The 15,269-nt window shown below is 46.2% G+C and overlaps 1 protein-coding gene across 1 annotated transcript in view; it reads right to left on the bottom strand.

Moving 5' to 3' along the window:
* Positions 1 to 416: 416 nt before the first annotated feature.
* Positions 417 to 15,269, bottom strand: part of SDHB (succinate dehydrogenase complex iron sulfur subunit B) — a 38,862-nt gene continuing 24,009 nt past the window's right edge. Inside the window, exons 3-8 of the mRNA XM_004425630.3 lie at positions 12,171 to 12,256; positions 8,780 to 8,916; positions 8,051 to 8,167; positions 4,887 to 4,988; positions 3,244 to 3,366; positions 417 to 647 (exon numbers count right to left, since the gene is read on the bottom strand). Of these exons, the coding sequence (XP_004425687.1) occupies positions 570 to 647; positions 3,244 to 3,366; positions 4,887 to 4,988; positions 8,051 to 8,167; positions 8,780 to 8,916; positions 12,171 to 12,256 (643 nt within the window). The 3' untranslated portion in view covers positions 417 to 569. The remainder of the gene's footprint in view (positions 648 to 3,243; positions 3,367 to 4,886; positions 4,989 to 8,050; positions 8,168 to 8,779; positions 8,917 to 12,170; positions 12,257 to 15,269) is intronic.

The raw sequence follows: 15,269 nt of genomic DNA, 5'->3' as shown, positions 1-15,269 counted from the left end.
GCTGGAGGAACCTCAAACCTTGCCTAAATGAGACATACAAAGACATACCAAGGTCTGGCTTTAAATAATTCTAATACTGAAAACTGTGGAAACTGGGATGCTGTATAATAAGAGCTGGTACTTATTGGGCATTCTCACACCATATGGGTGAGGCAGGCACAATTATGATTCCCATTTTACAGATGGGCAAATGGAGTAACAAAGAGGAGAAGGAGCTTGTCCAAGGTCGTCCAGGTGGTGAATGGCAGAGCTGGGGATAAGCCCCAGGTCCCGCGTGACACCAATTCCATGCCTGTACCCACCATACCCCTCCTCCTCCAGGGCTCAGTTCTGGAGCCCTGGCCCCGCCTCAAGGACAAGACTCCTCCTCTGGCACTGTCACATTCCTCTGCAGCAAGTAAAAGGAACAGGCTTACTTTTTTGATAAAGCAGAACAACATTTATTTATTTCTTAAGATTTTTATTATACATGCTGTATTCATGGAAAATCAAGAGCTTTGAAGGAACTCAAATTAGATATAAATTGTGTTCAGCTGAGCTGGTGACAGTCATGTTTAGCATGTGAGCAGTTAAGCTGAAGCTCTCTTCTCCTTATAGGTTGCCATCATTTTCTTGATTTCAGCAATAGCTTTCCCTGGATTCAGCCCCTTGAAAAAAGAGAAGAGAATCAACACCAAATGGTAAGCGAAACCGAACAGAAGAAGCCCAGGACCTTGGGCGAGACTCCTCTCCCAGCTGCTACAGTGTCAACGTAAGGTGAATGCAAATCACATCCTTTAACACCCAGGGGCTGGGGCTGAGTTCTCCTCTGTCTCCACTTTCAGACATTTCAAGTGGTCAGCGGTCAGCCCTCTCTGGCAAAGGCCCTGCCTGAGTTGAATTCCTGCCGCGGCGGCTCCCTGGAGCAGGCAAACGAGCCCAGGGCAGAGCCACGGGAGCCTGTCCTCTAAATGCCCAGACGTCCAGGAAAGAGCACCTCTTCTGTGACCACAGCCAGCATCAAAATAGCCAGACATCTCTCAGTCTTACACACGACCATCAACATACACAAGCCCTCAAAGGTAAGCGGAAGAAATGACCTCTCTGTTAACCCTGCATAAGCACCGTGAGTTCGACTGGCCAGTAACACTGGGACTGGCTGCAGTTGGGCCCTACAGCTGTCACATCTGTTCTGCAGGAGGCACAATAATTAAACCCAGTGAATGCCAGCCTCGTGGAAGTAGGGAGACAAGCAAGTATTTGGCAAAATTAGACGAAGACTCATCTGAGGTTAGTGAAGGGTCCCCTCATTTTAGCAGGACAACTCTAACCCTGAAATTAAGTGTGTAGAAAGAAAGAAAGAAAATAAAAAAGAAAAAGAAAAGAAGTCTTCAGAGAGAAAGAAAGGGAGAGAGAAGACAGTCTTTGAAGACTGATATGGAATGATCTCCAAAATGTATTAAGTGAAAAAAGGTAGATGACTGTGACATAAAAAAGGGAGAAAAGGACACATATGCATAAAATATCTCTGGAAGGGCACACAAGAAACTGCTAACACCGAGGCTTCCAGGGAGGTGGCTGGGGATGGGGGAGGAGGAAGACCCTTCACAGTACAGCCTTCTGAACATGGAACCATGGATCACCCCCGCCCCCCCCCCCCCCAGTTCATTAAGAGGGATTTTAGACTTAGACGGTCTGCACATAGGAGTCAACCTAATCCAGGTGCGGGGAGGAAGAGCACTGGACTGGGAGGCAAGTGGCCTGCTTCTAGCCCTGCCCCTGACCTGAGAGTGACCTTGGCAAGTCGCCCGCTCCCGACTCCTGCCCCGGGGATCAGCTTCCCCATCCGTGAAAAGGGTTGCACTTGATGATTTTCAAGGTCCCTTCCAGCTCAAACAATCTTGACCTGTGTCTAGTCTCACAGCTCATGTGCATCCCTGCTTTACCGAAGGGGAGGGTGGGACACAGAGGAGGTCACAGAGAGCCTCTGTTCTTGGTGGTCTTGGCTGTCTGCCATCCTCTGCACACCTCAGAATCCCCTGTGGAGCTTCTAAAGAAATACTAAGCCAGGCTCCGGCCTTGGAGATGCTGTCTCTGACAGTCTCAAATAGGCCCAACACTGTTTGTTTTTTTAAATAACAGAGCATCCCATCTATTGAGTGCTTACCGTGTGCCAGGCACTGTTCTAAGCCCATGAGCAGCATAACTTGCCTCAGAAGTTGCTGAATTCACCCGGGCAGAGCCTGGGGGGAAACTAGGCAGTGGGACACAGGAGCCTGTGCTCTCCCTCACCTGGTGGGGACACCCACCACGCCCCATAGCAGATCCTGATGCCAAGGCCCCATGAGAAGCACTGTGGCAGAGGGGAGAGCCCCCGGAAACACAGCAGGTTTCCAGACAAGAAATAAGTCTATTACCCAGCCTGGACTTCATGTTTTTTAAGATATGCTGCCTTTTCTTTCTTTTTTTTTTTACCGCCAACTGGTTATCCTAGTTTCCATCTTGCTGCCTGCTTACTCACTGCACCTTTAAAGTGAAATTGCTCTGCTCACAGTCTCTGCTCAAAGGGCAGCCCTGGCTGCTCCCTGCCTCCTGACTGGACCTGGGATGGCACCTGACCAAAGGGCACCCAATCCATGGCTGGCCATCCACCTCTCATGTGGGCTGCCATGGAAAGCTGACGTGGGCCAATGAGATTCCCTCTGAGGAATGTGAGCTAAGAAACGCTGAGAGAAGGCAGGCAGACGGCTGCAGCCGAAGGCCAGAGTGAGCCCAGGAAGCAGGAAGTATGAGCAGGCAGAGGGAGTGACAGCTGGTAAGCAGGAGCTCCGAGACAGAGAAAAGACGTACAGAGAGAAAGAACAGGCTGGGTGCCAGAGAGCAGAGCAGACCGGCAGCAGTGATGTGAGACAGAGACCCTGCGACACGGAGAGGGAATCTGCCTGTGTTCTGCCGGCTTTCCTCCTGTGGTTCCGATGAAGTCAGGGCGAATGCAAGTTCCCGTTCCTGGATTCCTGTGGGGTCCTGGACTCCCTCAATGCTCGAATGTAGCCTACAAGTAAACTCTGTTCCCGAAGGGGCCTGAGTGAGTCCATTCCTTTTGCCAAACTAGCCCCCAGGCTCACACTGAGAGGACAGGCACACTCTGGTCTCTCTCTGCCTCGAATGACCAGGTTTGCCCTCTGTCAGCTGCCTCTTCACAAGCACATGCCACTGCTGACATGTCAGTTCTGAGGCAGAGCTGCGGGCGGCAGCCCCGAGTACCTTGGGACAGGTCTTGGTGCAGTTCATGATGGTGTGGCAGCGATACAGGGAGAAGGGGTCCTGCAGCTTGGCCAGGCGCTCCTCCGTGAAGTCGTCTCTGGAGTCGATCATCCAGCGATAGGCCTGGGAAACCAGGACTTATTAGCTGAGCTGTCAACCTAACCGGCCAGAGCAGCCCTCTGGTTCAACTCAAGGCCCCGGGAGTGCACAAGTAGGGGAATGCTCCCAGCTTAGATGCCTGTCTCTGCACGCTTTAATTCTTGCCATCTCTCAAGGAAAGGTTCTCAACTCTTTTATAATGTCTCTTGATTAAGGATCCACAAACCTTTGAACCACACTGCACCTGGTACTCTGGTACTTAATTATATATGATCAGGCATCATCTCCTAATTATTTCAAGTTGCTCATTAGCTTCCTACTCAGATTATGAATTCGTGAAGGCAGGGACTGTATCATACGACTCTCTATCTGTCTTCATAGCACCTACCCACTGGCTGAGTAAACCAATCACTTAACAGACCTCTCCAGTGATAACACTGTTCCACTTACTGATTCTTTTAATTAGTATGTTCATCCCAGAAGCCTGAGATCAGCCCGCTGAAAACTGACCAAGCTCCCATCACTGGGCCTGCTCTAGCAGTGGTACTGAGGACTTCTGCATTTCCCACAACTCAGATCATTGGCACAAGTGCCAGCTATGAATGTACCTCATTATTCAATCATTAATGTGGCCAGCAATCAATACTGATAAATGGCCACACAACCACGTAACTTTTCTTTTTGTGGGAAAATAAGAAATGAGAAGTTATTTTCTCAGTTGCTCTGAGTCCATGAAAAGCACTGACCACAAATCTAAAAAGTACAAGCTTTCTGGGAACCAAAGACAGTGACTTTCTTTGCCGTGAAGTATAGTTATGGTGAGAGGCAATGCAAAGCAATGCTGCTTTCTCTCTAAGCAACCCTTAAACCCAGTACCCCAGGCTTCCACTGGCCTGGACACAACTTCTAGCCTTACAGCTGGGTAGTTGCTTCTCAGTGAACTTTCTCTCTCCCCTGCGTGCACATTAAAAACCCTGTGAAGGGAGATGGGGAGCCTTCTGACAGATGTGGTCTGGGGAAAGTGGGCAAGTCGTAAGAGCCAGCTGCACAGGGAACACATCTGAAACATCTGCAAGGCACGGTCTGCCAAAAAGCATGGCATCACCTCCTGGGGTGACCCTCACCATACTGAAATGAAGGCATTTTGCAGATGAAGCCCCAGATTTACTGAAAGCCAAGTGCGGACAATACAACCAATTACCGTTTGTAATGGACGCCCACAAAGAAAACCATCGCCCCACAGAATGTCTGGTTTCCAACAATGCACTGTCCTCTTGGATTCCCGGATGCTTGAGTTTCAGTTTCTCTTTTAAAAAAAAATTTCTTTTTTGGTGAGGAAGATTAGCCCTGAGCTAACATCCGTGCCCATCTTCCTCCACTTTATATGTGGGACGCCACAGCATGGCTTGATAAGCGGTGCATAGGTCTGCGCCTGGGATCCGAACCTGCGAACACTGGGCGCCAAACTGGAGCGTGCGCACTTAACCACTACGCCACTGGGCCAGCCCCTCAGTTTCTCTTAAAGTAACTGAAGAGCTCCTTACCTGCATGAGAACCGCAGGTCCCAAATACTTGTCCCCGTTCCACCAGTAACTAGGGCAGCTGGTGCTGCAGCAGGCACAGAGGATGCACTCGTAGAGCCCGTCCTGGGGGGAAAGGGCAGTTAGGAGTGCGGGACGGAAAGACTGCATGTCCTTAGCTGATCAAGTGTGATGACTGATGTCCTTAGCTGATTCAGTGCATGAAAAAAGTGCCTACTTGCATGTGAGTTTTTTGGGCAAAATCCTAGGGGTGGTTTGCAGAGATTTATCAGATTTGTAAAAAAGATCTTGGAATTGAAATGTAAACATCTGTTGGACTAGAGCCCAGAGTTCTTAAGTTCAAGTACAATGCATTTGTCTTTTAATAAACAAAAATATCTCACATATCTAAAACAGAAACATGAATAAAACCTTACCACCTAGAATGCAGTCTAGGAGAATTCATTTTTTTTGTTTTCTTTCTTTTTTTTTTGTGAGGTAGACTAGCCCTGAGCTAACATCTGCTGCCAATCCTCCTCTTTTTGCTGAGGAAGACTGGCCCTGAGCTAACATTCGTGCCCACTTTCCTCCATTTTATATGTGGGATGCCCCCACAGCATGGTTTGATAAGTGGTGTGTAGGTCCGTGCCTGGGATCCGAACCTGCGAGGCCTGGGAGCGGAGCGCATGAACGTAATCACTACGCCACTGGGCCAGCCCAGTCTAGGAGAATTTAAGAAGGCCCTGGGTGTTGAGGCATCTAGCAGCGTATACTAGCTTCTGCCCTGGCTCGGCAGAGACCTCAGGCTTTCAATGGGAACATCGCCATCATCCTGAATAATAGCCAACCTGCATGGAGCACTGTATGCTTTACTGGCTTGACCTCATTTGAACATCACAATGAGCAGTAATTCTACAGGGTGAGTACTATCAGGTTCCCATTTTACAGGTAAGGAACTGAGGCTCAGAGAGTCTGGGTCATTTGTCTGGGTCACACAGCTCTAAGTAGCAGAGCTGGGGTGGGACCAGTCTGACTCTGGGATCCCTGCTCTTAACACCTGCCACACTGACTTAATGTGCCCAACCAGTTCTAACAAGCTGGGCTTTCTGATTTGGGGAACAGAAACTGACTAAAATCAGCAAAACAGAAGGGCATCCTGACATCTGAAGTGACAGTTGATAACAGACGACACACAGTTGATGGTCATGATTGTAACCGTGAATCTTCAACAAAATCTATGTTCTACTCAGGCAGCTGATGGGAGTGTAAACTGGCCTCACTGGTCTAGAAAGCACAAGGCCACAGGATTAAGAGCCTTAATGAGTCATATTCTTTAGTGTACTTACAGAAAAATCTGTAATAAGAAATTAACTAGAATTTTCTGGATATAACTTGAAGGATAAAGCTGTTTATCTAGCCTTATTTATAAGTAAAAAATCAGAAATAATCTCATTGTTCAACAATAGTGGATGGTTAAATAATACACAGTGCATACACTTGAAGTAGTAGAAAGCCAAGTGTAAGCTAATGCTTATAAACAATTTTTGAGAATGCGGGAAAATGCTCACAATAACAAAAGTGAAAAAAGCGGGATACAAAAGCATATTTACATTTTGATCCCAGCTACATAAAAATATCATGTAACATACAAAAGAAAAACAAAAGCAGTTGTCAACAGAGGTTATCTTTGGGTGGTGGAATTACAGATTATTTAAAAAATAGTTCTCTGCATCTTGCAATTATCTACAACGAACATTATGGCTTTTAAAATCAAAACTTATGTTCAGCATATTAATTTAAGGAAGTGAAAAATGCTAAACAAATGTTTGACATTTAAATGGGTAAATTTTGATTACCTAGAAAACACACTCGGGGGAACCCTTCATTCCCTAAAAATACCACATCAAGGAGATGTTCACTAGCTGCAAGTATTCCTCCTGCCTGAGGAATGTGAGATGACGGGTTGGGCCAGAGTGGTCAGTTCCAATCTGGACCCTGGGACGTGTCAGACTCCCTGGGAGTTAGAAATGGGGGGCAGAGCTCTGTCCTGAGAACAAGAGACTCTTGAAAGAGGAGTCAGCTGCTTACTCTGACTTAGAACATCACTGCGTTGACCCTCATCGTCTCCGTGATGACAGAGCTGGGCATTCTGACTAGGACTCTCCTTTCTTAACGGTTTATGGGGAAGAGGAGAGGGGCTAAATATTCCCCAAGACCTAAAAGGTAGAATTTATTTACTCATTCACATAACTACTATTTATTGATAAAATAACACGTGCCAGAGTCTAGGGACCCAGATAGGAGTTAAGACACAGCCCCTGCCCTTGAGGTGTGCTCAGTCTGATAACGGATTGGCATGTAAATGATTTTCTTAGGCTAAGTGCTGTATTGGAGGAACACATGAAGTGGGGACAGTGAGACAGCACACGTCCTTGGCCCCATGCCGGCACGTTGTTGGGACTCATCTCCATTTGTTCCCCTTCCCCCCTCTCCCTCTCCTCAAGGACACTGAGTGTGCAGGGAGTGAGCATGCCAATCAGAGACTTCTTAGAGGAGGTAAAAGTAGTGCAAGAGAAGGAGACTAAAAACCTGATGATAACTCCTTCACTGTAAGAGACTTCATAGCTGGTACAGAGGAATAGTAACTCCAAGAGAGGGAGAAGGCCCCTGACAACCCGCAGAGCAATCACTAGACGCGTGGTGCTGGGAAGGAACATCGAGGTTCTGGTCCCAGTTTTGCATTAACTGTTTTGCTCCCATCTGTAAAACAGGGTGGTGGTAGCAGGACTGCAAATGGCCAGCATGTGTTTTATCTGCCTACAGTGTTAAAAAGCAACTTGGATTTAGCTGTCAACTTTTAAAGACCGGGCAATTTGCATCCTGGTTTCTTTAGAAAAAGATGAACATCTGGCAACACAGTCCCAATCTGTCCCTCCAGGCAAGGCACAGGCACTCCAGCTCGTTGGTCCACTCCGGGCTGTTCATGAGTTCATGCTACCCATCTGGCCCTGAGAGGATGGATGTCCACCCCTTGGACAGATGCTTTTCAAGTTCCTTTCCAGAATACACTAAATGGTTTGCATTATCTCATGCTGCTACCCGTCCCCCCCGCCCCCAAGTCACACTTCCCAGCAAAGGTGTTTGCCACAAAATTCCTCAAATCAAGACAATAAATGGGGACTAATGACCAGTTTCTCACGATCTTCTATGGACTGCAGATACTGCTGCTTGCCTTGCTGGGATTCATCCTTCTTCTTCAAATAAGGCTCAATGGATTTGTACTGAGCATAGAAGTTGCTCAAATCCTGAGAGTAAGAGGAAGAAGAAGAAAAGGGTCAGATTCCACCGTCACCCCTTACCTTTCTTTTTTACCCCATTTCCTGGACACTGCCTACTTCCCCACCCTAGGACAGACAGACATCAGACTGTCTTCCCCTGGCATGGATATGTGCAAAGATTACAAAAGGAGAAACAGTCACAATGTTAACTGTGGTCAGGAAATCTCTCCTTCACCCACTTGGGAAACTTTCCAATCCCACCCACCCTTGAAAACACCCAGTTGGCGAAGGTGGTCAAATATAGGGAAGCAGAAATTAGAGTAAAATGCGTAACTGTTGCTTTCCCAACTGGTATTTTCCACATGAATTCTTTCTAGTTATGGCCAAATTCTTCATTTCTGGGACTGTTCCAACTCTAAAACTCTGTGCCCTGTTCTTCTCAAACAATCTTCCCCAAATGAGCTGCTGGAGGATCTTCCAGGCGTGTTTATCTTCCGCCGTTCAAACTGCTTAATTAAACTCAGACAGGAAAAAAGCCTGCCCTAAAGAACACATAGCATAACACGCACACACCTCTCCCCCTTTCCCTGCCAAAAAAAAAAAAAATACGGGGAGAGAGAGGGAGATGCAGAAACTCACAGGAACAAGATCCTTTATCACATACATATGCGGAAGAGGGTAGATTTTTGAGACTTTGCTGAGGTTAGTGTCAATCCTTCGGGTGCAAGCTAGAGTGTTGCCTCCATTGATATTCATTGCACAAGAGCCACAGATACCTGAGAGAGAAAATACAGTAACACTTGCTTACCCAGATTCAGAGTCAGCCCAGCTTCACATTCTGTTTCTGGGTGGTCGCTCCTCTCCCACCAGGAGCAGCACTGTCATGGAACACACCTGTGGCTGACGTACCTGCTGCCCTTTTCTCTTTTCCTCCTTCGTCCTGCCTAGAATGTAGACCTAACAGCTATAGTTCCAAAATCCATTCTGTGACCATGAGGCCACTTGAGGGTGGAAGCTACATGCTAAGGACAGCAGTGGTGATGGACAGGAGGAGGCTGGGGTGCTGTTGGCATCACAGAGTTCCCACACCAGTCCTAGCTCCACGCTTCAAGTATTTTGAGGGATAAATCAGCCTCTGTTTTTTTTTTTTGGTGAGGAAGACTGTCCCTGAGCTAACACTTGTGCCAATCTTCCTCTATTTCGTATGTAGGATGCTGCCACAGCACGGCTTGATGAGTGGTGTGTAGGTCCGCGACTAGGATCTGAACCTGCGAACCCGGGGCCGCCGAAGTGGAGCCTGCGCACTTAACCACTACGCCACGGGGGCAGCCCCAGCCTCTGTTTTTTTAAAGCCACTTATTTTAACTCAAACTCTAACAGATACGGTACCCAAAAGCAAATCAACGTTGTCTTGGTCATCTTAACGTGCAGGCCTGGATACAGATCATCCAGAGAGAGCTGTCGTTCTATTGTCTCTACAAAGCAAGCAGCATAGTGGTTGCCGTGGGATACGAAACCCACACAAGCTGCCTGAGGACTGACTTTCCAAAGAGGAGAATGAACTAACGTGAAACCAAACCAAGCAAAAATAAGGTTTTGACCAAGGACCCTGAAATGAGAACTTTCTTAGCCTGGAATCATTTCTGGTGTATGGAAATTTCCTAGGTATTTCAGAGTTTAAAAATGACTATGCAGCAACTAGAAGCATGTGCAGCTATGACATACAACTATCTACTGGGGCTTTGGGGGGAAAAAATAAATAAAAATAAAATTATTAAAAAAAAAAAAAAGGGCCGGCTCCGTGGCTTGGTGGTTAAGTGCGCGCGCTCTGATGCTGGCGGCCCGGGTTTGGATCCCGGGCGCGCCCCGAGGCACCACTTCTCCGTCCAGCGCGAGGCCGAGTCCCACGTACAGCAACTAGAAGGATGTAAACCTATGACATACAACTATCTGCTGGGGCTTTGGGGGGAAAAAATGAATAAATAAAATCTTTAAAAAAAAAAAAAAAAAAAAATGACTATGCGGGGCCGGCCCAGTGGCGCAAGTGGTTAAGTGCATGCGCTCCGCTGCGGCGGCCCAGGGTTCGCCGGTTCGGATCCTGGGTGCGCAGTGACGCACTGCTTGTCGGGCCATGCTGTGGTGGCGTCCCATGTAAAGTGGAGGAAGATGGGCACGGGTGTTAGCCCAGGGCCAGTCTTCCTCAGCAAAAAAAAAAAAAAAAAAAAAAAGAGGAGGATTGGCAGATGTTAGCACAGGGCTGATCGCCTCAAAAAAAAAAAGACTATGCAATCTAAACCCCTGGTACCACTTCTCTGAAGCTGTTTTTTGAAGATCATCAGGCCAGAGAAATGTGATTACTTGCGAAACTTGCACTGGGTTATCACGTTCATACGACTATACTTTCTCCTTTTCCTGTAAATCTTAATAAGAGTATAAGAGAACACAAAGATCTGACCTAAGCAAATACTCCTCAAGTTCCCCGGGAGACTGAATATTATCAACATGTTTATGTACACCTGGCATCCAACCAGAGCAGTATGCTTTAATAAGAAATGGCATACAATTTAAAAAATAAGCCCAATGAATATTCCCTTGAAAAGGTTCCCCTGGAAATTCTCTTAATGAACAGTAAGGGAATAAAAAGGAGTGCAATTAATGTCATTTGGCCTCATTTTTTCTAGTCCAGATGGGCCACACTTTATGTTCCTGGCTCTGAAAGAGTCTTACGGGGAAAGGTTACTGACAAGCATCTGTATTTCCTGTGTTGCCAGGACTTATGTGGGGAAGGTTGGTGTTTAATTACAGCAGAATGTTCCCTGAACAGCAGGACTCAGCCAAACTATCACAATATCTGTCAGCATTTGCTACATTAAATCCAATCCTGTAAGATTAGATGAATCAAAACAGATGTCTTAGAAGGAAGACTTCAAATGCTTGAAATATGCAGCAGAACAAAGATAAAAGGCAATGGCCCAATATCTAGTGACTTTTTCTTTTATGGAAGGTTATTCTAGGAAGAAAGTTCAATCACAGCCCTTGGTCTTGGCTCAAGTTACCCTCTGTTTTGGTTTTCTCCCAGGTTTCCCAGGCCGGCCAGCAGAGTGTACCACCCGAAAGTGCAGTTCTGGAATCTGACAACTTTGGCTGACTCCTGGCTCCCCAACTCACTGTCTACATGTCTTTCTGGAGGTCCCTTAACCTCCCTGGGCCTCAGTTTCTTCATCCGTATATTGAGCATAAAAAATAACAGCACCTGTCTATCTCACGTAAAGCACACAGAGCAGAGCCTGGCACGTGCTCCACGGCCTTCAAGGCCAGCGAGCCTTCACTCACCCCTGTGTGGTTTTTGTTGTATCGGAGTACCACTCGAACGATTATTTAGGAGTTTTCCTTAAAACAACTCATTTTTACTTAAATTCATATTAAAAAAACCACTTATATCACGGTTACACTGCCATTAGTAATTATATTTTTGTAATATGTAAAATAAACACATAGCTATTAAAGTAAAAAACGCTGGTCTGCACACTGCCTGAAATCAGCTCAGGTGGCACCAGCAGCACACTGTGGGAAACGCCGTTCCCATCCAGAACAGTCCTACTGAGCACCTGCTCTGTGCACAGGTAATACTGGGAGCTGGAGGGGGACTAGTGTCTCCCTTGTTGGACAAGTGCTAAGTGTGCATAAGCACAGCTAGAAACTCTCCACTGCCCCCCTAACAAACGAGCTCAGCAGTGCAGAGGTGGCTGGCTCGCACATCCCAGTGAATCCAGGAAGGGTGCAGCAGCTGTAAGAGACCACCAGATGCAGAACCACATGACAGAAAGCTCCTGAAGGGAAGCAAACTCAGAAACCAGAACTCGTAGCACATTCAAATTTCCGACACATTTACCCAAATTTCCGGCACAGCAAGGTCACCTGCAGTGTTCCCACCGTTCTCCAGGGATCTCCAGCAGTTTTGTCTGGCCCAGGGCTCTTTTGAGAACCAGAACATAAGTGTCTGGGACCTAACAGGGAAGGAAATGCTTACCTTCTCTGCATGATCTTCGGAAGGTCAAGGTAGAATCAATTTCATTCTTAATCTTGATTAAAGCATCCAACACCATAGGACCACATCTGACCAAAAAAAACCACAAACCCCAGTTGTATTTACGTGAAGCTCACTCTCCCGCACTTCATCACAGGACGATCTGAGACATCTGCATTTATTAGTGCTCTTCTCATCCATTTGGTCTTCTCAGGTCACATTCAGGATTTTTCCCTTAGTTTTATTTATAATGTACATTCTTACACATTTTAGGTACTGCAGAGTTCTATTTTGATGATCATACTGCATATAGATTTCTAGGAAATGGAAAGCTAAAGAAGTAGGGAAGTATTTAGGTTTGGAAACAACTTCCACATACTGGCCATTTTTGTTTTTTTCTTCTAAAGCTGCGTGCAAAGTCTTCCCAAATAACTTACTTCAAATTTTAGTTTTATTTTTAGGATCCACATAATAAGTAGCTTTAAATGGATAGTTAGTAATAATAAAAGATAACCATCACAAAAAATGTGGTACAGAGAATAAAAGAAAATAAATCACCCACAGTCCCCTAATCCAAAGTGCTGAGTGTTCCGTGCACGTGGGGGCAGTGGTGGGGTGGGAAGGGCAGAGCAGTGGGCTTGGATACTGGAGTGCAGGCCTGGGGTCCGAGAGCCTGGTCTGAATCTTGTCTCGGACACTTACTAGGTTATAGACAATTTACTTAACCAGCTCCCCATCTATTAAGCACGGAGAGCAACACCCACATCTCACAGGACTGTTGCAGGGGAATGAATGGCCAGGAAAACGCAACACTCAGAGCAGCATCTGCCACATACATTTACTTTAACTTTGATTATCGTCATGCAGAGACTGTGACGCTATGGAAATGGCTTATTCTTTCTAAACTTCAGTTTCTTTATCTGTAACATGGAGGTAATATTTATATCACAGGATTATTATGAAGATTAAATAAAAACATGCGATTTTCATAGTACCTGGCACATAGATAAGTGCTCAACAAATCTATTTCCTGATTGCCATCCCCACCCCTGTTCCTCTCAGTACTTTTCTATGTGTGGGATTTAAAAAATACGCCCCCCATTTCCTTTAGCATTATCTGTATTTTTTTCCAGCTTTACTGAGATATAATTGACAAATAACATTGTGTAAATTTAAGGTGTACAACTCGATATTTTGACATATGTATACACTATGAAATGATGACCACAGTAAGGTCAGTTAACACACCTGCATCGCCTGTATTTCTATCAGCAACATGCAAGAACCCTTTTCACTGTACCTTTGCTAAACGCTGGGAACTGTAACCTTTAAGAACCTCCGCTATTCTGAGACTGGAGATGTGTTATTACTGTCAGTGTTTTAACTGCAGAGCTTTGAACACTACAGTGATCGAGTGTGCCAGGTTCTGTTCTAGGTGCTGGAGATGCACCAGAGGACAAAACAGGAAAATCTCTGCCTGTGTGCAGCGTTCATTCTAGTGCACTAATTCTACAGTCTCTGTCCATGTTCTTTGCCTCTTTTACTGAAGACTTGGGATTCTTTTTTTTTAAAGATCTGAGCCTATCATCTTGTAAAGGAAAACTCTTCTGTTTTTTCTACTCTACTACTAGTCACTACCAGTACTCCATTTCTGACACTTCTGGTCACCAAACGTGTGGGGTTTTTCCATTCCAAGCAATTCTGCAACACCAGCTGGGTGTTCCAGAATGTAACTCAATTCTGACACTATCCACCTGGAAATACTGTCAGATCCCACAGGTTAAGGGTTCAGTCCCACAAGACTGCCTCCCCTCAGATGGCAACTGCAAGTTCAGGCTGTCACCTGTGCTTCTGACCAACCAACTCTAAATCAGAGGTTCTCGTGACTCCCGCCTTGGGTTTGATAATTTGCTACTATGGCTCACAGAACTCAGAAAAACAGTTTATTTACCAGCTCACCGGTTTATTATAAAAGAAGACAACTCTGGAACAGTCAGATGGAAGAGATGCACAGGGCAAGGCACGTGGGAAGGGGAGCAGAGCTTCCACGCCCTCTCCAGGCGGGCCACGCTCCCAGCACCTCCACAAGTTTACTAACCAACTCTGAACCCCGTACGTCAGAAATTTTTATGGAGGCTTCATTATGTAGGCATGACTGATTACATGACTGGCCACTGGTAAGTGATTCAACCTCTAGCCCTTCTCCCCTCCCAGGAGGTCAAGGGCTGGGGCTAAAAGTTGTCTAGGGGCTTTCCAAAACCCACCTCATTAACGTAAACTCAGGTGTGGTTGAAAGGGGCTTGTTATGAATAACAAAAAATACGATTTCACCTTTATTATTTATCTGGAGCTATTTTAGGAACTGGGAACAAAACCAAAGTATAACAAAAGATGATCCTATAGCTCTTATCATTTAGGATTACGGGGTTTTAGGAGCCAGAAACCCTGGACAAGAGGGTTTCTTGGACAAGAACAAAATATGTTTCATATTAATATATGATATAAATAATTGGGTACAAATTATTGTGAACAAATAATTGGGACCCCTCTCCCTGGTCTAGCAGGCGAAACTAGCAAGCAATCTGCATAGGCTGACTCAGTACAAAATCTCTGCAGTCCTGTGAAGCGGCCTTGCAGGTCGTCTTAAGCCTGTGTCAGAATGACCCTCCACCCTTCACCTCACGACCACAGACGCCAGCGGGAAAAGACCTGCAACAAGAAGAGATACAGTGTACCCGGCTCTCCATATCCTCTGGCTACATTTTTAGGCCAAGGGGATAATGAGCAGCGCTGGTACTTGCCTCCCTCTACACGTGGACAACACCAACATTCTAGGATATAGAACAAGAAATTCCCACTTTATAATCTAGAGAAAAACCAGACATACCCTGTCACAAAGAGATACCCCTTTGGCGTATATGACTGCTGATGAGTAAGCCCCCTTTCTGCATGTACACTGCCTTGTAAAAAGGTAAATAAACTGTGCTCAGATCTGTAGACCTCCGAGCACTTCCTTCACGACACTCTGTTACTGCCCAAAGGAGGGGGTCATGTGCCAGCCGCAAGACATGCCAGTAGTCAAGAGGCAAGGAGGTAGGAGAG

The sequence above is a fragment of the Ceratotherium simum genome, chromosome 22, assembly GCF_057802395.1.
Source record: "Ceratotherium simum simum isolate JZ-2026a chromosome 22, ASM5780239v1, whole genome shotgun sequence".
Classification (NCBI taxonomy): Eukaryota; Metazoa; Chordata; class Mammalia; order Perissodactyla; family Rhinocerotidae; genus Ceratotherium; species Ceratotherium simum.
The sequence above is the reverse complement of the archived record's forward strand: the minus strand, read 5'-3'. Positions and strand labels throughout refer to the sequence as shown.